Source organism: Sphaerodactylus townsendi, linkage group LG06 (assembly GCF_021028975.2).
Source record: "Sphaerodactylus townsendi isolate TG3544 linkage group LG06, MPM_Stown_v2.3, whole genome shotgun sequence".
NCBI classification, from domain to species: Eukaryota; Metazoa; Chordata; class Lepidosauria; order Squamata; family Sphaerodactylidae; genus Sphaerodactylus; species Sphaerodactylus townsendi.
The window spans coordinates 58,863,795-58,890,913 of record NC_059430.1 but is presented as its reverse complement, the minus strand read 5'-3'; the positions used below and the strand labels follow the sequence as shown (position 1 = coordinate 58,890,913).

General features: G+C 40.6%; 1 protein-coding gene across 2 annotated transcripts in view; it reads right to left on the bottom strand.

Annotated features, from left to right (window-relative positions):
• The window catches only part of PTPRR (protein tyrosine phosphatase receptor type R), a 133,258-nt gene that overhangs the window by 48,900 nt on the left and 57,239 nt on the right, over positions 1-27,119 (bottom strand). For both annotated transcript variants that reach the window (XM_048500790.1, XM_048500791.1), the window contains 3 exons: positions 4,155-4,268; positions 2,054-2,206; positions 53-163 (listed from right to left, as the gene is read on the bottom strand). In XM_048500790.1, coding sequence (XP_048356747.1) covers positions 53-163; positions 2,054-2,206; positions 4,155-4,268 — 378 coding nt within the window. The remainder of the gene's footprint in view (positions 1-52; positions 164-2,053; positions 2,207-4,154; positions 4,269-27,119) is intronic.

The window sequence follows — 27,119 nt, the reverse complement described above, 5'->3', positions numbered from 1 at the left end:
TTTAATTTTGCCAGTTGATATAAGAAAAGAAAACGTATTGAAACATACTTACCATCAAACATGTCACAATAATAACAAAGATGCTGAGAAATATGATGACAGCATAAAATCCTTCTTGGGTCCAGAGTTTACCCGATTCATGCTTGCCTTGCAACACGTTTTTCTTTCATTTATGCAACAAAACCAGAAACAATTGTAAGTACTGAAACCTAAATGAACCTCTTAAAAGTTCTCCTCAGGTAGTTACAAAGTTTTCTCTCTGTTTTATTTTTTCCTATAATATTAATTTCTAGGATTTTAATTAATATCAATAATCCTCTAACCAATTTAACACAATAATATTAACATAATTAAAAAGGTTATTCTATATCTCTTTAGTGAGTGCTTGAAGGGTTTTTCTGCCCACGTACTGAACTGTGTCCAGCTATATAGCAAGACTAATTCCTTCCTGGAAACCACCTGGCACATCAGGTGAGAAGGTCCTCTTTTGTTTGTAGAGGAAACTGCTTACACTTTCAGTTCGCTTGTTACTTAGGCCCCTTCTGCACACGCAAAATAATGCATTTTCAAACCACTTTCACAACTATTTGCAAGTGGATTTTGCTATTCTGCACAGCTTCAAAGAGCACTGAAAGCATTTTGAAAGTGCATTATTCTGCATGTGTGGAATGAGCCATAGTTCCACCAACAACCCCTTTAATAGGCTATATATAATATAGCACTAATGTCTAAATGTTATAAAGAGACAGTCCGATGCAGATAAAACCTAAGGGAGAACTGATAAGGATAGAGCAGTTATGGAAAGAGAGAAAGAATAAACAAAATAACAAAAGGAGCTGTATTTATCTTACAGTTGTTCATAAAGCATCCTACTTTCTTTGGAAATTTCAGATATTTTAGCAAAGCTTTGAGAAAGGTCACTTCTATATTCAAGCCATATTGCTAAAATATGAAGTGGAAGGATTTTCCTATGAACCAAAAGTTAATATTTAAATTAAACTGTGTTTCCCAAACACAGTTGGGAAAGGGTGGGGGCAGCCTGCCACTTTTACCCCACTGCAGGCAGCAAGCTCCTGGGTTGGGTGTTGGGAGAGAGTGGGGGAAGCAGGAGGGTTTTGTCCAGGTCAGCAGGGAGGATGGCTCCCCTCCAGTGGGGAGGAGGATTTGCCCCCTTTGCGCCACCAGCCAAGGCTTAGTCTGGTGGTGGGGAGAGAGTATGTGCGAAGTGGCAATGGTGGGGGTGGGGGGCTTTTGGCAGGCCAGGGCGAGGGCGTGCAGGAATTGGGAGAGCAGATGGGGGAGGGGGAGTTTGTTGGCAGGCTCAGTAGGACTTTCCAGGATGGGCAGGTGGCCTCTTACTCAGTTTTGAGTGTGAGGATGAACCCTCAAGTAATGGGTGCACTGTGCAGTCTCCTGTGCACCCACTGGGGGAGGGTTTGTTGTTGGGTCATTTTCAATGTTAGTGAACTATATAGGGTAAGATATGCTTTTTACTTCTCATTTTGAGTGCCTTATAAATATATTGCACTTATATGCATTATACTCATTTCTGTGAGCTTCTTCCCCCACCCTCTACACACATACTCTGATGCTCTTACTTTGCTCATGTACTTTTCTTCCTTTTTTTGTAGTTGTTGATCTGTGACAATCCTTAATCTTGTTATGCAGTTGAACATGTTGTAGGGGCTTTGCATTTGCAGAACATCTGTGCTGAACTGATGCCTGCTGTACACACGGGAGAGGGGACCCAAGAAACAATTACTGGTAGCTCTCTGTTTCTGTAAAGTGATGCAGGATTACTTGCTGTGGGCAAGCTAGAGGTTGGATTGCTGTTTGCCTGTACTTTTTCTTGTAGATGACCTAAATGTTAAGTGTGGGTTAGGTACTGATGTTACATATAGGTTTAGTAGGGTGTAATCCTGTTTAGGATTGAATTGTTTCATTTGCAGTTAGTAGCCTTTAATTGCTATGTATTATATTTAAAATAATGTAATGATACATACTGGATGGTGCTCTACAAATAGATTAAAATGGTACATCATCAGTTACTTACCTCTGGGAAAACTTCAGTAATCCCAAACTGGGATAAACTCTGTTGTAGAACATTGATATTAAGTGACTGCAAGACTTCTTCTGATGGTACTGTTTCAAAACTTCCTTTCCTATTTACCGGGGATATGAACAGTTCAACGCAGTTCTTTTTTCCCTAGAAAATTAAGAGAACTGATAATAGAAGAAGAACTTCTTAAAGAAACCTTATTAAAAACAAACATGTGGCCTAAATCTTGTGATTTTCACAAGTGCATTCTAAGGAGGGAATATTCCCTCTTATCCAAAAGCAGGAACAAATACGTCAGAACACTTACCTATGTGTTCAACATGGTTGCCAACTCAAGTCTGGATAATTTCTGGCAGATTTGGGGGCAGTGTCTGGAAGAACGGAGTTTGGGGATGGAAGGAACTCAGTGGAGATATTCTCTCTCTTCAAGAGAACTGATCTCTGTAATTTGAAGATCAGTTGTAATTCCAGGAGAAAGCTAGACTCCACCTGGAATTTGGTGACCCAAACTAGTATTTTGACATCAGAAACCCCTTCTTCCTTCTGCTATACTCAAACATTTCCAAGTTCTGGCTGCAAAGGGATGATCTCATCACCATACACTAGAACACACAGAGACCTTTGGGAAGGCCAAGAGCAGTCCAAGAGCCTAATCTGAATCTGTTTTAGATCAAACATAGACTCCAGAACATCTAGAATTCAGTCCAAAATGGTTCTCTTATATATATCACATTTTGTTATTGGGAATTACTGGTTCTAGGATAGAGCCTTCCTATGTAGTGTCCAAGACAAGGTGCTGTACTGGTGTTGCTATTAGCTTTTCAGTGTGGATACAGTGAATACTGATGCAAATATTTACTGAGCGATTGCCATTGTTGTAGAAATGAAAAAAATGTATAAAAAGCTAAATACAGCAGTTTTCCAATCTGTGGATCAAATTTAGTTAGTTGGACCCTTTATTTATAGTAGTTATTTATTTGCAAATAACTGAAGTGTCAGCAAATATCCAAACTTGAATCAATAACATCACATCATATATCTGGAAAACTCCCAACTTCATTTAGTGTGCTTCAATCACTCTGAGTGCAATAAACACAGACACTTCATCCCCACAGTAGCAGTCCGTGTGATACACAGTCAGCCAATCACAATCCACACAAACGAGTTATAGAATCCTGAAATTCCAAATGTCAAATTTTGAAAGTGATAAATTCCTTGAGGAACATGTACTCTGAAATGAATAATTCTAAACAGAACTTTGAAAATGCTTCCATTTGTGATTCACATTGCATTCAAACTGCTCTGTAATGTTATTCTGCCTCTGAAGTCATATTTTATTTAGCAGTACACCACTAGTGCACCACAACGCCACAGGCATAGTTACCAAGTGCTTAACTGACTGCTTTTTTCAAATCAGGAAAGGTCAATGGAAAATGGATTGTGTGTGGTATTCTCTTATTCTTCCATGAATCCCAAACATGTTTGGGCTCAGTGTCCCTGAATCCACCCTTTGGAAGGTTCACTGTGTTCTGTAATTGCACCTGTACATAACTTATTCCCTTTTCAAAAGAGAGAAGGGAGCTGGTGTGATTTGGCTCCCACTTCCCAAATTGCCTGTATGAAAGTCATGACTGACCGTGAAGTTAATATTAGAATATTTTGTCTCTGTAATTTCATACTCACACAAGGTGGGGGTCAGGACTCTCTGGACAAGAATAGGGTTCGAGAAGGAGCCCAAGGGCCTATTTGTAACACAAGCAACCCAAATGAGCACATGAAGCTGCCTTAGACTGAGTCAGATGCTTGGGCTATCAACATCAGTATTGCCCATTGTGACTGGCAGCAGCTTTCCAGGGTCTCAAATTGATGCATTTCATATCACTTAATACCCAACTTTTACCTGGGATCTTCTGCCTATAAAGCAAATGCCCTACCAGTGAGCCACAGCCCCTATCCAGTGGCCACTTATTCCTGGTCCTGATGCCATGACTTTCCACCTTCGCTGCCAAAAATATATGGAAATATTCCACTGTTAAACTCTAATATTTTTTACGTTCCACAGATTAAATGGTGATGTGCAATGCTGGCCACTTACAAGGAGTCTGTTGATGTGCACTTGCTGAGGCAGCAGTCCTAAAGCAGCAGCCACTCCTTGGCGGAAAATCCGAAGCAACGTGATGTTCAGCTTGTTTACATCCATCTGCAGAGTCTGCAAAACAAACCCCAAACAGTTGAATGCTAATCTTGCTCGGCACATTCAGTCCCCTGCTAATGAATGACTTCCATGAATTGTGCAAATAGGTTTTCCCAAGATGACTATGTGTGAAGCCAATTTGCATTTTAAATAAAGGGGAGGGGAGGAAACCTTGAGTGTGTTCAAGCCTATCGGTTTAAAACATGTTCACATTTCCTCTTATCATAACCTCAAGTTCACTGTGAGGTCAAAAGATTCTTCAGTTGCCAACTTAACCTCCCACAGGCACAAATTATGCTAAAAGCTATACGATTTCTGCCAGCGTGAAAGCTGTGTGGATGCAAAGGTTCACCTCTGGTTACCATTTCATCACACAGGACTGAGCTAGTCAAGTGCAGGGAGAGACTCATTTATTCAACCCTTATACCATTTTTTTCCTCCTCAATGGAAACCCAAAGCAGCTTACAGCATTCTTTTCTCCTCCACTTTATATTCACAATAACCCTGTGAAGTAAAAGCTACTTCACAATAACCCTGTGAGAAACAGAGTCTACTTCAAGGTCACCCCGTGAGCTTCCATGGCAGACTGGGGATTTGAACCTAAGTCTCTCTACTCTGACACTCTTTGGTACTATACCACATTGACTTTAATTTCTATAGTTTCATACGCTCATTTCTCCAAGTTGTAGGAATCACTCTGAACATTCTCAGATGCACCATTTCAATAACTCCTAACTTATTCACAAACAGAATTCTGACATTCCATTTAATTTTCTAGGGATGAGTCCTGACATGGATTAATCCCTTGATGGTTTACTCATTCGTCAGCTTTTACTACATGAGCTACAAGTCACAATGGTTTTGAAGGAAGGAAGGAAGGAAGGAAGGAAGGAAGGAAGGAAGGAAGGAAGGAAGGAAGGAAGGAAGGAAGGAAGGAAGGAAGGAAGGAAGGAAGGAAGGAAGGAAGGAAGGAAGGAATTACATATTGTATAACAGTGAAATTATGTTGCCATATGTAGCATTTTCCCCACAGCCAAAACATCCCGGGGGAAAACCGGGATCATATGTACCGCGATGTTTCCATCCCAGTTCCTCCCTTCACACAGCAGCCCGGCAGCACATTCAGGCCGGGAGGAAGAACTCAAGGTGATTACGCATGGCCCCCAGTTCACTTTCATTTTCCTCACCGGCGATGTCATGCATGTGCGAACTGTCCTATTTTTCTGGCATTCCAATTGGCTGCAGCCGGCGAGATGGGAAAAATAAACTGGCCTGTCTCCCGTGGTGTTTGCATGGGAGCGGGAGTGGTGCAGTTTTTTAAAAAAGAAACGCCAATTTCATCATTTTTGTAAGGTGTGGGATAAGGGAATCTCACAGGGCAGGGCCAAGTTAGACCCAGAAGCCATGCAGAAGTCATGGCCGAACTGGGATGGTTCACTTCCGTATCCCAGGATATATTGGCCATGGGGAAAACGCCATATTGAAGAAATTGTAATTTGTGGATAGAGTATGCACTTTGCATGCTGAGCACCCAGTTAACCATGTAGAGACAGAAGGAAACCTCCTAAGACCAGTTTTCCAAGGTTACTAGGTCAATCCAGAGCTGGGACAAGCACCTCTTAGGAACTGAACAGCAAATTCCACCCAGGGTTAGTGAGTTGAATGGCAAACTGCAAGGAACCAGGAGGAATAGAGTTGCTCACCCATGAAAAGGGGGTTGGGCAGGAAGAGGTTCTCTTAGCCCTTAACCCAAAATGAAGCACCCATACTGTGACAGATTGCCAAGAAAGCATGTTCTGTAAAAACTCACACAGCTATCGCCATTATTTCACCCCAAAGTCTGTGTCATTACTGGGCCTAGATAATCTATAATCTAGCACTATCAAGCCACAACACACATTCTTTAGACTATACATATATCATCATGGTAATAGTAAAAGTTCATTCTATTTTGCAGAATAAGCATCCTCCAATGATTAATTTCACATATCCTGCTGATCTCAGTATAAACTGTCCTGGACAACATAATTTATACTGAGCCCACACTACATGGCAGCAGTGTGGAAGACTGAGCAAAAGTATTCTCAAACACATCTGGTCTACAGAACTTACACCCTGCAGATTATTATAATAGTAGGTACTGTGACATCTGAGTTATTAACATTCAAACTCTCAGCATCAAATTCATGCTGGTTTTAAAAAACACTTCATACATTGAACATATGAAGCTACCTTATACTGGCCCTGTAAATTACGCTGAATGCATGTACAATCTTTGTACAGTGTAACTTGATTTTTAAAAATATGGGATTTAAGTAATTCTCATTCAATGCACATACATTGTGTGAGTTCAACTTCACATTTATCCAGGTACTGGTCCCTGGTTTCTTTTGTGAAGTGAATACACTTTGGATCTTTCTCACAAAGAGATGTATGTATGCTCATACATTACATGGTACATGTGTCCCCTGGAACATACAAACAGGTTGAGCGATCAGACTATCAGTGTAGCAAGATCATTATTGTCTACTTTAACTGGCAGTAGCTCAGCAGTGTCTCAAGTAGAGGCTTTTTTATTCATCTTTATTCATTGTCTCAAGTAGAGGTCTGTTATTCATTTTATTCATTTGAATAAAAGTGGAAATGTCAAGGACTGAATCTGGGACCTTCTGTAAGCCAAATAGACTCTCTGCCACTGAGCCATAACTACTGCTGGTAGATTTTGTTTGGCAAAGGAAGTGTTGAGCCATCTTACGGCAGGCAACACTAATGAATGATGGCCATTTCCCCACTGAGAAATTAAAGCCGAATACAACCAGGTTTCAAAAGAAACAGCACCTTTTCATCGCAGTTTCACCCTCCCCACTGCACCGTGTGTGTGTTGAGGACATTGATGTCTATCATGGTTTCAAATAGTGCAGCACTCTCCACGATCGCACAATGGAATGTGTGATCTGCTCAGCAGCTCTTCCTTCCTCATCCTGATTGGCTGTTGTGCTGTGTTGGGCTGTGATTTTTTCCAACTTTTTTTTTGCACAGCTACATCAGTACGGTCATGCGTAGATAGAATGGTAGCTGTTTCTCACACTAAGCTATGCAGTGGCAAAGCTACAAGGGGATGGGGAGTGCCTCTTGAACCGAGTAAATGCCTGGTGTGCAGAAAATTGCCCCCAGGCCCCTCCCCCTTTCCCCGCCCCACTCTGTGGTGCCCCCCGTGGCTCCCCCCTTCCCACACTTACCTTAGTTCCTTTCCTTTTTGAGAACTTGTTCAGGCTGCAAAAGGCCTGTTTACAGTAAAAACGGCCTGAGGAACTACAGTTCCCAGGAGACCTTGGGGCTCACAAGGTCTCCTGGGAGATATAGTTCCCATTAGGTAAGTGTGGGAAGGGGAGAAGGGGAGGTGCCGTGGAGGGCGCCACAGGGAGGGGGGGGGCTGAAAAATATAGTATGCGCCCAGCTACACCTCTGAAGCTTTGGCACTCTTTACCACGCAGTTGTACTGGCACGAAAGTCTAAGTTTAGTTTACAGTTGGCACTGAAATCACATTCCATGCAGCCATGTTTCAACATAGCCTCCACTGGTGTGAAACAAAAAAAGGGCGGCTCACGCTTCACACACTGCACTCTGATTGGCTGGAAGGCTCCATGTCACTTCCAACAGTGGGAAAACAAATCTACATTCAACCCCTGATCCTCCCTACCGATCCGGCTTTGATGTGTGTTTTTTAAAAAGGTGCACTTCCATACAGGTTCTTAAAAAAACATGTGATAAAGGGGAGAGGGAGCGCCAGAACTGGGATGAATCCATGTTTGGCAGTTAAGCAGTAGGGAATTCTTGCTGAAACCTGGATGTTTCACGTGAGTATCACGTGATTAATTGACCATGGGGAATCGACTGACATTACCCTTTTCTGATCTGTGCTGTTTATTGTTTAGAGTATCTGCTCTCTCAGGAGAACAGCAGGCAAGGCAGTTGTGATTCAGAAAGCCTAAAGGGAAGGTCCAGAGTCACCTTAGAGGATTCAATTTCCCAATGCAATTTCTTAAACTAGATACAGCAACAGTTAGCGACAGTTTCCAGGTTTCTGTGTCTCTGGCTAGTGCAATGTCAAGTACCTAGAAAGATGGAGCTTCGAAAACCTTGCAAAAGATCAAAACATGTAGTATATCCACAGATGATATCTGCAGGGTCTGCTGTAGAGGGACAGAACAATTTGTGGATTAGAGAAAATGGGTAAAGTGACAATGCACAGTGAAATTCATTTGTATAGAGGGTACTATCCTGATTTTGCCTCAGTACCTTCCATAGTAGTGAAATGCTTTTAAGTGGGAAATTTACTGTGGCAAATACCAACTTTTGGCCACTATAAGCAGTATAAGCAGAATAAACCTAAACTATATACACAGCTTTGTCAGTTGGGGAAGAGATTTTAAGGAACAAAACTCCAGTGGTCTGTAAGCATTGTCAGCAGGCCTGGAGAGAATTTTACTGTCATTTTAATAAAAGCATAATGTGTCCCAGTGGGCTGCTGAAGCTTTTCATGCCAAGCCATGTGGTAAATAACATCCCATTAAAGAGACAGGATTGTTTTCTCTCCAGGCAGTTGGCAACACTATGTTCTGGACAGCTGGGGAGCCTGACAAGCAGTTGTGGGATTCAGCAAGTTCACACCACTTTGGCAGAACCAGTTGTTGAAATGGTGCTTGTAAACAACTAGTTGTTAAATTATTTGAATCCCACCACTGGAACTGGTTGTTAAATTATTTGAATCCCACCACTGCTGACAAGGTATTGGTAAAATGAGACTATAAATCCAGCAGTCTATTTGGTGAGGAGCAAGGGAAGAGTACCGCCTTGTGAAGATTATTCTGGTTGATGCATACTGCAATAGCTGGACTATCTGAATCCTTTCCAAAGGCATGCAGAGCATTCAATGTTTGAGAGAGGCATTATAGATAGACATAAAGTGGTCTGTTGAGGCAGAGTCCTTTTTCTCGGGGGTTGTGAATGATATGACAAGGCTTAGTGCTCAATGATATTTAGGTTTGGGAAGAGCTGTGGAAGGCATAGCCATAGGGGCACAGTGGGTTATAAACAGAGGGGTTTTTTAAAAAAAAAAGATAAAATAAGAAAACAAGGCAATGTATTGGTGTTGTAAAGGTGTTTCAAACTTATTCTGGTAGCATTAATTGACTTCCTGTCACAGAAGGCAAGAATGCTAAGAAGCTGGAGGCAATTTCTCTTTTCATGCCCTTGGTGAGTTTTTTTTTTAATGAAAGGGTTCATAAATTCTTTCCCTCAGAATTTTTATTGAGCTCCACCACTTTCCCATTAGTAACTGAAACTTTATAATATTTCACAGCACACTGTTCATATGCAGCCAGGATCTTTAGGGTCTCCACTTTCTTTCCATATTATTTTTGATAAGTTCACAACATATCAAAATGGTTAAGCAGCTGTGTTACTCCTTCCTCATCAACTCATGTTCAACAGGGGCATGCCCCCTATTGGAGTAAAGCCTCTAGGGAGAAAGATAGGACAAAATTATTACTGTAGGTACTAATTAAAAATGGATCTTCCCTGCAGGGGAGTCTATTTCCTTACACATATTTTTAAAAATCTGTTGTGTTTCCCATGAAATAGTCTTTTTGGATCTTAGGTTTTCCAACACAGAAGAAAGATCCCACCCAAAATAACTTTTAAATACAACTGGGTTTCACAGTCACACTCAACTTTACCCTGAAAAGCTTGTTCAGATACCTCCTTAATTTGATGTCATATGTTGCCCCAGGAACAATTTAATTGATCATTAAAATGGCAGCAGGCCTTGTAAAAGAAAAAGCTGAAATATATTTCAAAGCCAACTTGAAAACCTTTCAGTTCTTTCTGTGTGATTTTTATTTCCTCTGTTAAATAGTGAAATAATGTACAAGGGTCAGCTTGGGAAACAAAACATGATTTATATCAAAGTAAAATATGAAGCATTGGTGAGTGTAATTATATATTGTTACCACATCATTTGTTGCTTACTGGGGAGAAGTTGCAATGACAGTTAGCCTGCAGAGCCCAGTCTAGATCACCACATCTAGACTGGGCCCTGCAGGCTAATAGCTACTCCACAACAGAAATCAAAAGAGCTTTAAGACCAAGAGAAACCCAGAAAACAGAGGAGAAACAGCCCACCACAGGAAAAATATTTCTACCATACATCAAGGGAATCATAGATCAAATAGGGAAACTGATGAAAAAGCATAACCTACAAACCATCTTCAAACCTACCAAGAAAATACAGCAGATGCTATGCTCAGCAGAGGACAAGAGAGACCCCCTCACTTCTGCAGGAGTCTATCGCGTACCCTGCAGCTGTGGAAAGGTTTACATAGGAACTATAAAAAGCAGCATTCAGACTTGTATTAAGGAGCATGAAAGACACTGTCGACTTAACCATCCTGAAAAATTTGCAGTTGCAGAACAAGTGTTAAATAAAACTGGACATAACATTTTATTTGAGAACACTGAAATTCTGAACAATTTGCAAGCTTACTATGTCAGACTGCACAGGGAGGCCATTGAAATTCACAAACACCGACCCCTTCCACACATGCAAAATAATGCATTTTCAAACCACTTTCACAACTGTTTGCAAGTGGATTTTGCTATTCCGCACAGCTTCAAAGAGAACTGAAAGCAGTTTGAAAGTGCATTATTCTTCTTGTGCGGAATGAGCCACCAAGACAACTTCAACAAGGAAGAAGAGACTCTGAAAATTAACAAATCTTGGCTACCAGTACTTAAAAAATGGACTGATAACCCTACCCGCAATACAATGCACTCAACCACATTTTTGCATAGCAAGTTCCATCCAAACACGTACCTTTGCATGGACACTTCTCTTTTAAAAAAATTCTGGCAAAACGTGTAGCTACGCAGGCATACAGAAATGAACCCCCATGATATGACTGGCTGCATCTGCATAGCTATGCATATGCAGTCCACAAAATAAAAAAGGAAACGGGGCCTCCCGGCAATGGCCTGACCATGGCAGGTGGATTCTCCCTAACTGGGGATGGCATGGTGGAAGGGTGGGAAATAAACCATATGGGAGTGGCTCCAACCCAGGATTTTTCAGAAGGATCATTAGTTTAGTGATTTTTGAAAAACCTAGATTGTAGGAAATAAAATGGGGCAGGCTCTTTTTGGAGGCTGGACCTGTGCAAACTTTCCCCCGCCCCAATGGATTGTATGCTGCCCTACATCCGTCTCTTTTGGCTCATGCACAATCGACCTGACTCTCTAATCAAATCTCTCTCTGAAGACTGAGTTAAGAGACAGTGAACAGTTCTTTACTTCCAATAAGAGGAACACTAACAATTTGAGATATGGCAATGATACCACATTACTAGCAGAAAATAGTGAAGATTTGAAATTACTACTGCTGAAAGTTAAGCAGAAAGAGCAAAAACAGGATAACAACTGAACATCAAGAAGATGAAAGTAATGACTATTGGGGAATTACTCAGCTTTGAGGTTGACAAATTAAAATTGTTCAAGACTTTCTATTGCTTGACTCAGAGGTCACATGTCCCTGAGCGCATGCCATCCTGTTATGTGGGGGGGGGGGCTGCAAAATTACCCTCCCACACCCCTCCTCCACCATGCAGACTTGGCTCCTGGGTCAGCACAGGGGATGAAGGGTGTGCCATGTGGGGGTGATTTTGTGCCTCCTCCGCGCTGACTTGGCTCATCTGAGTTGGTACAGGGGAGGAGGAGATGGCGCCCGTGGGGTAGGGGTGCAAAATCCTACACACACCCCTCCCCCTTCCCTCCTTGGCCATCCCTGGTCCTGCCAGGCCACTTCTCCAGCTGGCAGAGGCTGAAGAGGGAGCCTAGAGGGGCCGCTGCAGGGCACCTCCCCAGCCCCACTCCACAAGGCCCGGTGGAGGCTGCAGCCAAGGACAGCTGCTGGCTTAGGTAAGTGGGGCATAGAGGAGGCATAATTACCACGGGGCACATGGGGCGTAGCTACCACTGGACATGTGGTGTGGGGGTGCCATTTGCCCTGAGGATCATTTTGCCCTGCTATGCCTCTGGCTTGATTCCATCATCAATCATAAGGGGAAGTGCAGATTGAGACCAGGAAGGACAGTTATAAAGGAGATAGAAAAAATTATTTAAATGCAAGACTGTGTCACTAGCAACCAAGACCAATTAATTTATGCTATTACTCTGCATGGTTGTGAAAGTTGGACAATGAAGAAAGCTGATAGGAAGAAAGTGGATTCCTTTGAAATGTCATGTTGGAAGAGAGTTTTCCAAATAACATGGACAGTCAAAAAGACAAATCAATGGTTCTAGATCAAATCAGGTCTGAACTGTCCCAAAAAGCTAAAATGACCAATGTTAACAATGTATAAATTGTTGCCAATTACATGCATTCTTGGCACTTTATCCTGAATGACTTTTAAATTATAGCTATAATCACTCGAATATCTTATAAATAACTTTTATCTTCTATGAACTGTTTTTTTTCTAGCAGAAAAAAGTGCTATTGAATTTGCCCTCTGAAACTCACAGCCACCCAGAACTCATATGCACAATGCTTTGGAGAAGAAAAAAAGAATGTTCTTAAGTATTCCAATATTGAATTGCCTCCCTATCATATTATGTGCAATTTTAAAAACTGTGTTTTCATTTCACATAGATGATTTACAGAAGTGAAAAAAGATAATTTTAGTTGAGATCATAATTCATAATTCATACTATTTAACAGAATCCACCAATCCTTATATTTATCCATCAAATTAATCAATTATTCTTTCTGACCTGCAAGATCCAATTCTTTATAGCAATAAAAATGTAGACCTCTATATCATATTTGGCAAGTATTTGAAAATCACTCTGTCTCACTCTAATCCATTTATTAGTTGTGCTGAAGGCAAGGAACTGTCAACCATTCATGGACTGTTGTAAAATGGAACTAAATTTTATGGATGTCCCACCTGCCAAAAGCAGAATAAATCCAGTCATTTGGAAATATTTAATTGAGTTTTAATCCAAGTATTTATTTAGTGTATTTTAAATTGTAGTTACCCACCTTGAGACCTGCTATGCAATGGAAGGGCAAACTATAAATATAAGTATAAACAAATGAATAAAAATAAATTGGGTTGGATCTAGGCAGCTTTAATACTCAAGTAGCCCCCACCCACAAAGCCTTTTTCTGTGGTCCTCAGCATAACTTTTTTGGTGGTCAAAAAGGGACCCTTTCCTTCCTTCATAATCAATTGAAAGGGTGGTCGGATCCAGTTCATGATGTTTGCTTGAATGAAACAGTACTTAATTTCTACTCCACTTTTCTCCCCAATGGGGACACAGAGTAGCTTACATCATTTTCCTCTCCTCCATTTTATTCTCATAACAATCATGTGAGATAGCTTAGGCTGAGGGCATGTGATTGACAAAAAGCACCTGGTGATCTTCCATGGCACAAGTGGGGATCCAAACTTTTAGGTTGTGTGTGGTAAAATTCCCACAATATGGAAAAATAACCCAGGCAACCAACTGCTCATGTTGTTTTGTAGATATACTACAGTATTTTTCCCCAGTAAAAATAGTTGTATATAAACAGTCATAAGGAGAGTATACAGCTTCAATTCATCTAAAGTTTAAACACGTGAAATTCCACTGAAAGCAATTGAACAAGCTAGTTCAAAGTGTCACTAATTAATAGGACTTAGTCAATGATAACTTTAGCAGAATTGGGACGTTAGATGAAAGTCAAGGGCTGCAACTCATACAACTGTTGCTAATCAGATTGCCCTCTTGTGTGAAAAATAGGCTCTACATCTGCAAATGGACAGGTATGAAAATATGATCACAAAATTTGAATTTTGAATTTCATGTACATACTTAAGGAGGAGGGTCTAGTACTGAGTAATAAAAAAGAAGAACATAAGAACATAAGAACTAGCCTGCTGGATCAGACCAGAGTCCATCTAGTCCAGCACTTTGCTACTCGCAGTGGCCCACCAGGTGCCTATGGGAGCTCAGTTACAAATGTAGCTTTTCGGAAATTACCAATATAAAAAAAAACCATTAGTCCACGGATGAGGTCAAGGCAACTACTCTGTATTCTTTGATGTTACTATGTTCTGAAGAAATGGGCAAAGGCCCAGAAGTGAATTTTACCACAATGCACATGAGTTTAGATATAGCTGGAAAACTGCACATAAAGTCCAAAAGCAGAATTATGTTTCTTACCATAAGAACAATTTTCAATGGGTGATACTATGAGCAAACACACTTTCAAACCTATTTAATACAGCAAGATGAAATAGCCTTTGGACTAGGTGGAGGGAAGGTAACCTTTTTAATTTTCTGTGAACAAATATTCTTTCCTACTATAAAGCTCCCAGAGAGCTCCAAATCACAGATTATTGCATTATTTAAAAAAATACATACAGAAAAAGGATGCTAACTAGATAACCATAATATGCAACCATTATCTCTGCCGTTTTACTTCTTAGAACAAGTGTCAATTAAATTTCATATGAATTAAACGGGCACAAAAGACATAAGGTCTTATCTGTTGACTGTGTTTTGTTTCCAAAAGACATACCAGCAACAGCTCACTGTTTTTAAAATTCAGTAAATTAATGCAGTCAGGGATTTTGGGAATCTTAATTTTGGGGTTGCATTCAAAGAATATAAAATCAGAAAAAAACATATGATCATTCTTAAGGATATGCTCAAAGCCACTAAGAGCCATAATATTGTACAAAGAGTAAATCTCAGCCATGCTTAATATACTTTGGTACACTTTTCAAAAGGAAAAGAAAAAAGTTATTGTACCTCAAATAGTGATTTTATAAGTTCTGTACTTTTTTAGATGTGTTTCATGCTCTTGTGTTCATGGGTACAGCACTGATCATCTCATTTTCTCAACAGGGTGTGATTTGCTTGAAGCATACTGGTTTCTAAGCCAACCGAGAAATTGAATGCAATTCCCATTCAGCCCATGTAAAGTCACTGCCTGCCTAACTGGTCCCAGAACTGCTGAGATTTGCTCCTTAGGGATGCACCTCAGGTGCCTGCTGCTTTTACAGTTGATCAGAAGTAGAATGTACAGACTTCTTATGGTCAAGAGCATCCTGGAGAAAGAGTGCAATTCTTAGAGGGATTATTGGTCAGGTAAGAACCACACAACATCTTCCTCATGACCTCAGTCAACAAACAACAAAACATTTTAATTTGCCACCCAATTCTATTCAGGAGTTAAAATGAAAGAAGTCAATAGTTCTTGTTCCCAAGTAAATACATATTGAATCCTAGCGAGGATTTTATTTCCTCTGATTTCTACTCAGTACTATAAAAATGGAAATAACAAATGTCCAAAGCAGATTGGAACACTGAAATGTGCCACTATTTATGGGAGGGAAAATAAAATGTCATAATTCAATTTTTAAAGTATTGAATCAAAGTTATGGCATATTCAGAGTCATTAAAATATCAATTATGCCCCAACAATCAATTCTCCTTGAAGATGTGGGCACATTCATAGGCTACGAAATTCACATGGTTGACATATGACAGATATGTGAACTTTGGATCAGACGTGCACTTTGAGTTCTACGATGAGATATCAGTTCCCATATATGTGAGGTCCCAGTCTGGTTCAGACACATTGAATGTGTAGAAAGGGCTGAAGGCTTCCCCTCTGTTTCATTTTTCCAACTGAAGAATTCCTCTCTCTTTCATTTTTTTCAACCTGAAATGACCCTGGAAACCACTCTGTTTGTTTGTTTTAAACACACAAATACCATTTTTCTGGCATCACTCAGCACCCACTGGGAAAACTTATGTCTACTGATAGCTACAGAACTCCATGTTGAGTGAACTTGGTAATGAGTGAGTCAGCCCACAGAGTATTAAAATGGAGCAAAGTTATCCCAGTCTTAAAGATCCCAGAATGCTCCTTCAAAACTCATCTGGTTTGCCCTCATATCAGCCTCCTTAGGAAGCAAATTCCTAATCAGCAGCACTAAAAAAAAAATCTTGCTATTGATCGTGGCATGAAAATAGGAATATCTGAAAAATTACTTGGCTCATACAGAATATATCTTTTTCTATATAGAAGAGTGCATGGGAAGAGACTGAAACACTCGCCCAAGACTGGAAATGCTGAAGAGCACTTATTGCCCAATGAACTACTTAGCATGATGATGATGATGATGATGATGATGATGATGATGATGATGATGATGATGATGATGATGAATATAGCAGAATAATATGATAATCATATTCATATCAACTTTCTGTAGGTTAGATATAAGCACGTTTAACAGAACTGAGGTATTCTTCGGAAATGTCATTAATTCACCAGCACTCCAAGTTCACTGCTAATCCAGAACACAATGGTACTAGTACTTCATTTATACTGCTGGTTCCAAAACAAACCACAGTTGCTGACAGCATTGCCATTAATGTGAGCTACACAGGAACAGGACCTTGCAATGATCTACTCAGAAGTATTACTTCTAGGAATGTGCCATCTGAAAATTATTAATTGGGATTCAAACCGGACCACACCCATTTTACATACTGCAACAGTATATTCCTGCTGTACAGAACTGGTTGGAAACAGAAATCTTCATGATTCATTCTGACACTGTGCAATCAGGTTTCATTTTCCTAGGCAGAGTGAGGCAAAGAAGGGAGAGAGTGGCCAGTTTTGCAGTTAGGTAATCATGGACTTTGGAATTAATGGTTTTATGATACTTCCCTTCAAATGGTAATATGTACTACACCTACTGTGAATGTGAAGGACAGAATGAGCATTCAGCATGCCTGTATCATTGGGTCACTATCCACTCACCTCTTACTGTGCAACCCCGCAGCGCCCCCGCCTGGAAAAGCCTCCGTGGCTTTTGACCACGGAGACATTTGTTTCCCACTCGCTCCCTGGACACTGGTGGCGTCTCTGTCATTTGTCTCTCGGCGGGTGCTACAGCAACGGGGATCTCTCCCTGCTGTTGCTGTTGTTCTTGTGGTTTCTGCTGTTGCTGGCCGGTTTCGCTTTCGGCCTCTTGCTCTACTCCTCCCCCCTCCTTCTCGCTCTTCCCCCTCCCTTCTCCGTCGTCCTGGCTGCTTTCGCTTTCTGTGAAAATCCCCTCTGTTGCCAACTCCCGGGCCGAGTTTGGGGATTTTAGACTGTTTCGCCGTTCAGCCCCTCCGAGCGCTCCTGTCAGTTCACTGGAGGAGTCTTTGCCGCTCTTCCACCTCCTTGCCGCGGGGTTTTTGAAAATGTTCCTCTTCGTAGAGGACCTAATTTGCCGCGCGGCAAGGAGGTGGGAGAGCGGCAAATCCCGGGCAGCTGCGCAGTGAGCGCCGGTGATGTGGGGAGCGTCCGGGATCCCCGCGTCTTTTACAGAGGTGACCCCGCGGCTTATGGTGAGTGGATAGTGACCCATTCTCTCTCCAGTTTCTCTATGTGATGATGATCACTCAACATAAATTTCAGCTCAGGTTACAGTGGAATGTTGGGTGGGAATGGGATTGTTAGGAATATGCCTGGAACCCCCAGGAGACTTTGGAGGTCAGGGCATAGGGATAAACCTACTGCACTAGGATTTTGCTGATCTCTGTGGTTTTATTGGAGAATGCATCAATGACATCTTGACCCACCCTCATCTCTGGCCATTCATCAGAGCAGAGCAGGGCCATGCTACCATTTTGTTTTTGCTAAAGCTAAAATAGCGTTATGGGTAAATCAGACATTTCTTAGTCTACTTTTGAAATGTGAGTCAAAGTGAAACTCATAGCCCAATTCACAAGGCTCAAGCGGCTTAGGACAGCACCACTTCTGCACTACTGTGTTGCCTCCAGAGGGCTTTTAGGCGGCACGAGGAGGCAGCAGCTGCCAGAAAGTCCTTCTGGCTCCAAAGCCCAATGGAAGCTGACTAAAGTCAGCTGCACTCTCAAAGAATGCCCCCAGCTATGCCGGCATCCTCTTGGATAATGATGCAGCTCTGGGGGCTGGGGGCTAGACTCTCTTCCAGGTTGGGCACCTCTGAGGTCCACATTGACCACCACCTTCCCTTCAATTTGCCCTCTTCACTGGCAGGGCAAGTGCCACTTATGGCAGCAGGGTAGGCCAACATGTTGGCACAACCCTGCATGGGCTGCAAACAGCCCATTCACATACACACCTCCCAATAGGAAGGCAATAGCCCTTCAATTTGGTGGTAGACAGCTGCTCATCTATGTTAATGGTAGACAGAAAAATATCAAATACTTATTCTGTGGTTTTATTCTTTAAACAATTAACCAAAGGAGTGGTCAGGAAATCTTTTTTTAATCAGCTATACAGTGACCATATGAGAGTACCACCAATAGCTATTGAGTATTATTAACTGAAGTATATTCAGTCCTGGTTGCATTGAAATTAGCATAGGAATCAAAAGATTTAATATATATATAAATAAAGCTATAAACCATGGGTAATGCATTTATTGTTAGCTTAAATCAGTTTGTCAGAACTGGTAATCTTCATGTTTCATAACATTTCTTGTTTATTCAGGTCTATTTCTTTTTTCACAACGTTGCTTTTTTCCTCATCTGCTCATTTCATTTGTAACCAATTATTGTTCCTTTGAATCACTGCAATTTTCTCATTTCCAAACAGTACAGCATTTAAACTTCTTACTTGGTTTGATTGATGGACAGCCACACTGATGCATTCTAGTATGCAAGAAAAATAATATAAAAAATTCATAATGCTTTTGTTCTAGCTTTTTTTTTGGTACATTCATCATTAATATTCTGCAACAAAAAGCCACAAATTCCCTAATGCTAGATGTGTTTGAAAGTCCTCATTATCGTAGTTTGAATGTTTTAATGCCCAATTGAAGTAAAATACCTAAGGGAAGTTTTGGAAATACTTCAAGTGGTTTGTTTGAATGGCAGACCAAAGTTGGGGAAAGTGTCATATGACCAGTTCACTGAAGATTGTGATAGCCTGGAAAGATGACATCTGTGACTCTAAGTATGTTTACAATTAAGTAAAATCTCACTAATTGCAATAGACTGATTTCCATGCCATGTGCTAACGATTAAAGAACATGTGGCTGGTTTCAAAGGATGCAATGAGCTATGATCCTGAACAATATTTAATGGTGATTTGTTGTTTTATGTTGGAGAATATCTGACTTCTGTCTTACATTCATGACACTTCTCTTGGCAATTGGTTGTTTTAAGTAATGAATGAAATGTTCTCAAAAATTTGAAAGATTTCTTCACAAGCTCTGACAATATTAATCTGTTTCATTAATATCACACACTTACATAAGTACAGATTAGTTTAGTTGTATACACCAACAGAAAGAAAACCATCCAGCTACTTCTAGCTTGTAAACATGTAATGACTTCATTATGGCTAATGAGCTGAATGTTACTAATTCACACAGAGCTCTTGAGGGGAGGTTCACACAGAATGCAATTTACTCTCAGTTTCTGTACGTGTTATTCAATTAGCACATCAGTTGAAATGCTGAATATATCCAGCAAAGAACATACAGGCAATTACCAACTAACTTAAAAATGTTTTATCACCATTTTATACAAAAGAAGAAGCTTCGGTAAAGAATTCATCATATTATGCCATTTAGCTACATTTAAAAACCTGTTTTGTTTCCATGTGAGTATCTGATTCCAACTTTGCCTTTTTCTTAGCTTCCACATGATGTCTTAGCAGTCACATGATATCATCCTTTAATTGTCAATTTTCCAGGTTTTCTCCTGCTTTGCTGTCATTTTCCTCAATGATGTTCTGCAGAACCACTGCATATCTATCTATCATTCTATATGCAAGCTTACCAGGTCTGGTGGGAGACTTCCCAGTGTCTGCCACTGTCCCTGCTGCTTGGCAAGCAATGGGGCAAAATGGGTGAGAAAAGCATTTTTACATTAGAACTGAAACCACAGTATTAACGTAAGGTCATTCCTCCTGCTCTTCCTTTTCCCGACATGTGTCATGATCCCTAGGCATTCAAGCTGCCCCAACCTCCTAATGGAATTTGGGGGTGGGCACAGTTGCGAGGGTGGGGGCAGCCCACAGACACATTTCTGTATGACCTCCCCAAGTGGTGCCTGGTGGTGGGGTAAGACATGGTGCTTGCCCTGAATGCCATTTTAGGCAGCTATTACCTTGACCAAGGGAGCAGGGATACTGCATAGAAATATGATTCAAATCAAGGATGGCCATATGTGTGAGTGAAACTGATGCATGGTATTATTTATATTCCTTTTGCTTTCTTATTCTTTCTTATATTCCTTTTGCTTTCTTATATGTGTTTTCTTATACTCACAGCCCAAGTGAAAAAGAAGAAGAGTTTGGATTTATACCCCCCTTTCTCTTTTATAAGGAGACCCAAGGCAACTTACACACTCTTTTCCCTTCCTCTTGCCACAACAGATACCTTGTGAGGTAGGTAAGGCTGTGAGAGTTTTGAACAAACTGTGACTAGCCCAAGATCATCCATCAGAAATGAGTGGGGAAACAAATCTAGTCCACCAGATTAAAGTCCACTGCTCATGTGAAAGGGTGGGGAATCTAACCTGGTTCTTCAGATTAGCGTCCACTGCTCTTAATCACTGTACCATGCTGGCTCATTTGTAAATTCACTCTAATTTTGGAAGGCAGTTTGCCTCTTGGTGCAGCAGTGGCATAGCACCAAGGAGGCGGGGGATGCGTGCAGGTGGGGTGTGTGGTCGGGGCATTCCGAGGCGTGACAGGGGCGGGTGGGGGCATGGCAGGGCGCAGGGGACACACGTGCCCCGAGCACAGTTCTCCCTCGCTACGGCTCTATGGTGCTGTCAAATGAGAGGTATTATATACCCTCTTGGTCTCCATGGATTATTCTTACTCACTCCCTCATCATCTGCCACCATTCTTCTGCTCATGAAATTCATCCAAATAATTTCACAAGCCCTAAATTAAGTTAAAAATAGAACAATTTACCATAGACTGTACAGAAACATGCAGTGAAGTCATTTAAATAATCAATGAAATCAAACCTGAACTTTAATAAAACCCCAAAAGAGAAATTTAAAACCGCCTGAAAATAACAAATATAACAAATACAATGGTAAAAATAACCAAAATTATTAAATTCATTTTGATGCACCGATAGGAACTTATGCCAGTTGCAAGCAGAGATGATATCACAAATGCATAGGGTTGGGGTGCTGTCTCATGACTGATGATTAATTACTTTCTTCTCTTTAATCATATTAATTGTCTGTAATGAAAAACTGTACATGTTCATGAGATTTGCTTGCATGGTCTGCTAATGTTACCTTATGCAAGTTAATCCTTAGGGGGAGTTCTGGATTACTGATGGTTGCAATTCTAGGATATCGTTACTGTTGCATGAACCTGTCAAAATCAATTAGCTTCTGAATTTTCTGAATGAATAGGATCCTTCTTATGTGCTATTCTGGTTCATGATGTCCTCTTTTAAACCAAATGAAACAGAATTTATGTAATAGAATTGCAAACACAGACATACATACACACACAAACTGCTGGGATTATACTAGAAATTATTCATAGATTCTCTGTTGAGTCATTTAATACTAAACCCAAACAGTGTAGTATTTCTTTGAACAACCCTTATTAATCAAGTTAATTATGAACATCAACATAATGGTGCCCTAACAATACAACAATACAGCCAAATCACTGATAAATATAATAAAATAAGCAATCAACAAGGAAGGAAGAAAAATAAAAGGGACAAAAAAAGACAGGAAGAAGGGAAAGGATGGGAAAGGAAAGGAAAGGAAGAAAGACTTGCTGTCCTCAACCATAGGCCTGGCAGAACATCTCTGTTTTACAAGCCCTGTGGAATTGCATCAGGTCCTGTGGGGCCTGGCTCTCACTTGATAGAGAGTTCCATCAGGCTGGGGGCCAGAGCTGAAAAGCCCCTGGCTCTGGTCGAGGACAGCCAGATGGTCTTTGGGCCAAAGACTGCCAGTAAGTTGACCCCAGCTTAGAGAAGTGCCTTTGGGGGGGGGGGGTATACCAGGAGAGACTGCCTGCAGATAGGAAGATCCCAGAGAGTTTAGAGCTTTAAAGGTTAAGACCTCATACCTAATTCTTCTTAAGTCTGATGCCAGAACATCACTTGTTCATATTCCTTCAGCTAATTTAGTACCCAACAATATTCCCCAAACAGCACTTACTTGAAGTGCATAATATTTCTCACCTGCTCGTACAAAAAGAGAAATATTCTGCTTCCTTTCCAGTGGCTAAGTGATCTGTAATGTGATCACCATGTTCAGATGTGCTCCTCAGCACCAGAGAAAATGCATGAGCCCTGTGCATTCCCTCTCCCCTGCCTATTAAATAATTATGTCTTTGCCACAGGAAGACAAAAGACACTTGGTGCCAATTAGCTTTTAAGATCTTTTAGGTAAGGAAATCAAATCTAATTGAAATGCACTGTGACAGTTCTATTGCTGCAAGTCATGTCAACATTAAAGAGGGTCTGACTTAAATGATTAGTTTTCCAAAGGAGCAGCAGTGGCGTAGGAGGTTAAGAGCTCGTGTATCTAATCTGGAGGAACTGGGTTTGATTCTCCGCTCTGCCCCCTGAGCTGTGGAGGCTTATCTGGGGAATTCAGATTAGCCTGTACACTCCCACGCATGCCAGTTGGGTGACCTTGGGCTAGTCACAGCTTCTCGGAGCTCTCTCAGCCCCACCTACCTCACAGGGTGTTTGTTGTGAGGGGGGAAGGGCAAGGAGATTGTAAAGCCCTTTGAGTCTCCTACAGGAGAGAAAGGGAGGATGTAAATCCAAACTCCTCTTCTTCTTCTTCTTCAAAGGGCAAAGCACATTATGGAGGATGCAGACAGACATCTTTGAAGCAGAGTGGTGGTGGCACTGGTGAAGGTCTTTAGAGGATCTCTAATACAAATATCATTGCTATTTTGCAGAAAACTGGAAAAGGTATTATTCTTTGTAGATACACAGTGCAAACCACCAGGGCGGGATGGGAAGAGATGGGCCGGGATGGGGCGGGGCAGCTGAAAGTACTGTGGATACAGTGGAAGGGCGCACCAACACAAGTGCCCCTTACGCTGCCACAAGGGCAAATGCACTCAAGGAGGGGATGGGGGTGGAATTTGCTGTTAAATCTGCAGCACCCAAAAAAGAAGCTACTGCTGCACCAGAACTCCTTGAATGGGCTGTGAAAACAGGGCATTTCAACGCAATGGAAACGATGAACTACACTTGTGAATGGTTGTGACTTGACATGTCATGACATGAATGTATTTTATCTGAATATGATGACTAGTGTTGAAATCATTAGATGTCCAATGAACAGGTACTGCAGACCAATTAAATAATTGTTCATCAGTGCTGAAAGTCGTTCTTATTCATTGCTGTCTTGGTCTTACAATTTTTCAGTTACTTCCATATTGAGGAGAGGTGGTATGTCAATTCCTTTCCCCAAACATGCAGTTATTGCCCTGAAAGTCTCATTCCCTATTCTTGATAGACCCAACACTGAAAAAAAGTATAGATTCTAGGGCCCCCCTTAGTCTAAAAACAAATTGAGATCATATATAACAATGCCTATTTTACTAAGTTATTCCACACATACATATTTCTTGGTGTACTGATTGCCAGTTTTCTGCCTTCTATTCCAATATAGAGGCTATTTCATATTCCACTTTCAGATTTTTCATGTCAATGGAAGACAATGACCTATATTTCTCCATGAATCCAATCCACTGAAAGCTATTCAGGCTGGCAGTAATCAAAACATGGAGTTCACTCATGAACATAAAAAGAATATTTGTGCACTGCAGTAGAATTTCTGACATGACAATCATCAGCAATATCAATCTTAGAGCAGATGGGATCTTTCTGTTATGAAGCATCAGTATTGAATTGCTTTCCCTTGTTAGATGTAAAGGTAATTTTTCTAGAAGAAAAATCTCTGCCAGCTCTTAATGGATTTTTCTTTATAATAATAGCAGAAAACTTTCAAAGACTAAAGAAAAAAATTGCTTAATCTTCAGTCCAGTATATTTTTTGGTTTTTCATCTATTGTTGAAGGCTGGTTTTTGTCATTGTATTACTAAGCTAAATCCTAAAGAAAAGAAAATAGCAGTCAAATTTACTTCTGTTTCCAAGAGCAAAAGAAAGCTGAACAATTTATTTTAAAAAATAATTTCTCCAAATAAAAAAGGAGAATTATGTCATAATGTTTTTCCTTATTTAGAAATGGTATAACACTGTACCCCAGTTCCCCAAAATATTCTGAATTCTTACCATTAGAAAATCTGTGTAGTCTTTTAAAAATATATAATTTGTTTTATTAAGTCACACAGGATACTGTTCAACATAAAATGTTATCCAAGTGTTCACCCTTCCCTTACACACAATAATTCCTAAACATTTTCAATGTTTAAGAATATTAAGCATTTTTAAAGAATCATTATGTGTATTTTGGAAATTGGAATGGGTAAAGCAGGATTAAGAGAAATATTGTGTTGCTGGCTAACATGTCCAGTAGTGCAAGTATACTTTCTTAGCAGTCTATATTTATCAGCATGTGAGAATACTGCACTGGGGTGTGGGTAACATTGTACTAATAGTCCTTAACATTACTGACATATGTTTAACACTACTAAAATGTAGTAACAGTAATGATGAGAATAGGACTGACATTGATACTCAGATTTTCCTAATTTAATTTTCCTAAAATTCCTATGTTCCTAATTTCAAAGACTGGTTGTTCCATGTTTAATAGAATAGTTGTGGAGTTATATATCAATTGTCAAATCAGACTGTCAAATCAAGGCATACACAAAAGTGACAATATAGCAGTTTTGCCAACAGAAGTCAAAGGAAACAGAAAGGAATGCTCAATCACACCACTGTTTGGGTCACAATTTACTCATAAATTATGTAAATACATAAAGGGCAGTGCAAGGTGGGAATTAAAGCAACATGTAACTTCAGGAACAAGTTATCCCTGGGGATGGAGGTCTGGGTTTGCTGACACTTGAAAACCAAAGGGACAAAACTTTTGTTGTTGCTTCTTTGGCAATAACTTGTCAATATCCCACCAGCCATCTGCAGTGGCCACGGGAAACAAGTTTTTCTAAGGCCATTTATATACAAATGACTCCCCATGGGTTTGTAGTGATTCATTCCAAAGCTTCCCTTCCCCCTGGGGGATCAGGCGATCAATTACCTGCTCCCCTTTCCTTGCTTTCCCCCCACCTTTTCTCTGACATCTGCTAAAAGGTGGCACTTATTATCTGCAGAGGAATTGGCTTGTGATGTCCCAGTTCCCATGACCTCAATCATGGGGGCGTTTCTTTAATTTACATGCAGTGACACTGAAGCGACACTCTCGCATTGGTTGCCAGTCCATGTGTGTGAGGAAAGCTAAGTGATGGACCCTCTTTTCCAGGCAGAGGGAAAGGGCATCATGGGAAGGAAAAAGTAGGAAGGGAGGAGTAAAACAAACCCAAGGCAGGCATGGCACACTCATGCAGGTTCAGATTCCTGGAGAATTGGAGGAAAAGTCACAGTTTGCCCAAATTGAGAAGATTCATGCTTTTCTCCATCAAAAGGGCAGTACCACTGGGACCATTGTGTAAGTGAAAATCACACCTGGATAACCTGCCTGATGAGAAGATAGGCTTGCCACATGGAGAAGCCCTGTGCATAAATGGCCTAAGAGAATGTGCCAAGGCTAGATGACATCAGATATTGCTACTATCCAAAGAGTGTGGAATGTCTCATTTATGCTATAGTATTGGCACCTTCTAGCTCCCCATTGATAGATGTGCGGTTGTACTAGAGCTGCAACTACTGCCCTTGTCCTTGATCTCCACTGAAGGACCACTTGAAGGACAAAATATATAAAGCACTTATCAAATAAAACAGCTGCAATGATGAACCTTGGATATTACTCCTTAAGCCTCTTGGGCACATAATCTGTTCAGATATATTACCAACCTGAACATGGATAAATTTCTTTTTGTAAGTCTTTTTTCATTTTACCCATTATAATCAGTAGTATGCCCATAATAACATTAGATGTATAAATTTTATAGGGAAAACTCAAAGTAGAAAAAAGAAAATAGTATGAAAAGAAAGTTTCCCATATTCGATTCACACAAGCTCAAGACAAAATTGACCCAAGGATTTTGGGGACAAAACAGCAGTGCTGCAAAATTTGGTATACTTCCTTCTCATTCTTCCTGATACTCATACAATACTGATGGTCACCTGTGTAGACTTTAGCTTTTGCTTTCTCACTTCAAATCCTTATCAAATTAAAAGAAGGATTTGTTCCATAATTGTGCTGTGAATGAAGTCCTGTTAAGAGTCAGATATCATCTACAAGGAATTAAGGTTTCTAACATCAGGCTCTAAAATCTGACATGTGTAACAGGGAGAGACATCAATGGAAGATTTAGAGAAATGGGCTTTTAGTGGGACCTCCTGCTGTCTGTCTCTTCGCATTATGGTAATTGCTGCTAATTGGGCTTAAACTGACTCTCCAAAGCAACATCACCCTAATGTACTTAGTTTCTATTAAGTGCTAGGGGGGCAGCTCTGTTCTATGCAAAACTGTACATAATGACAATTATCCTTTTGATTCATCACTCTGCTGCTTTCACAAACAAGCAGGTGGTGCTTCTGGCTGTTTAGGTTTCTATCACTGAGAAGCAATCACTGCACAAGAGCAAATAATGACTACCGGTTAAATGACTGACCTTTACAGGGTTGATAGCAAAAGATTAAACATTATTTAACAGTAAAGTTCAACAA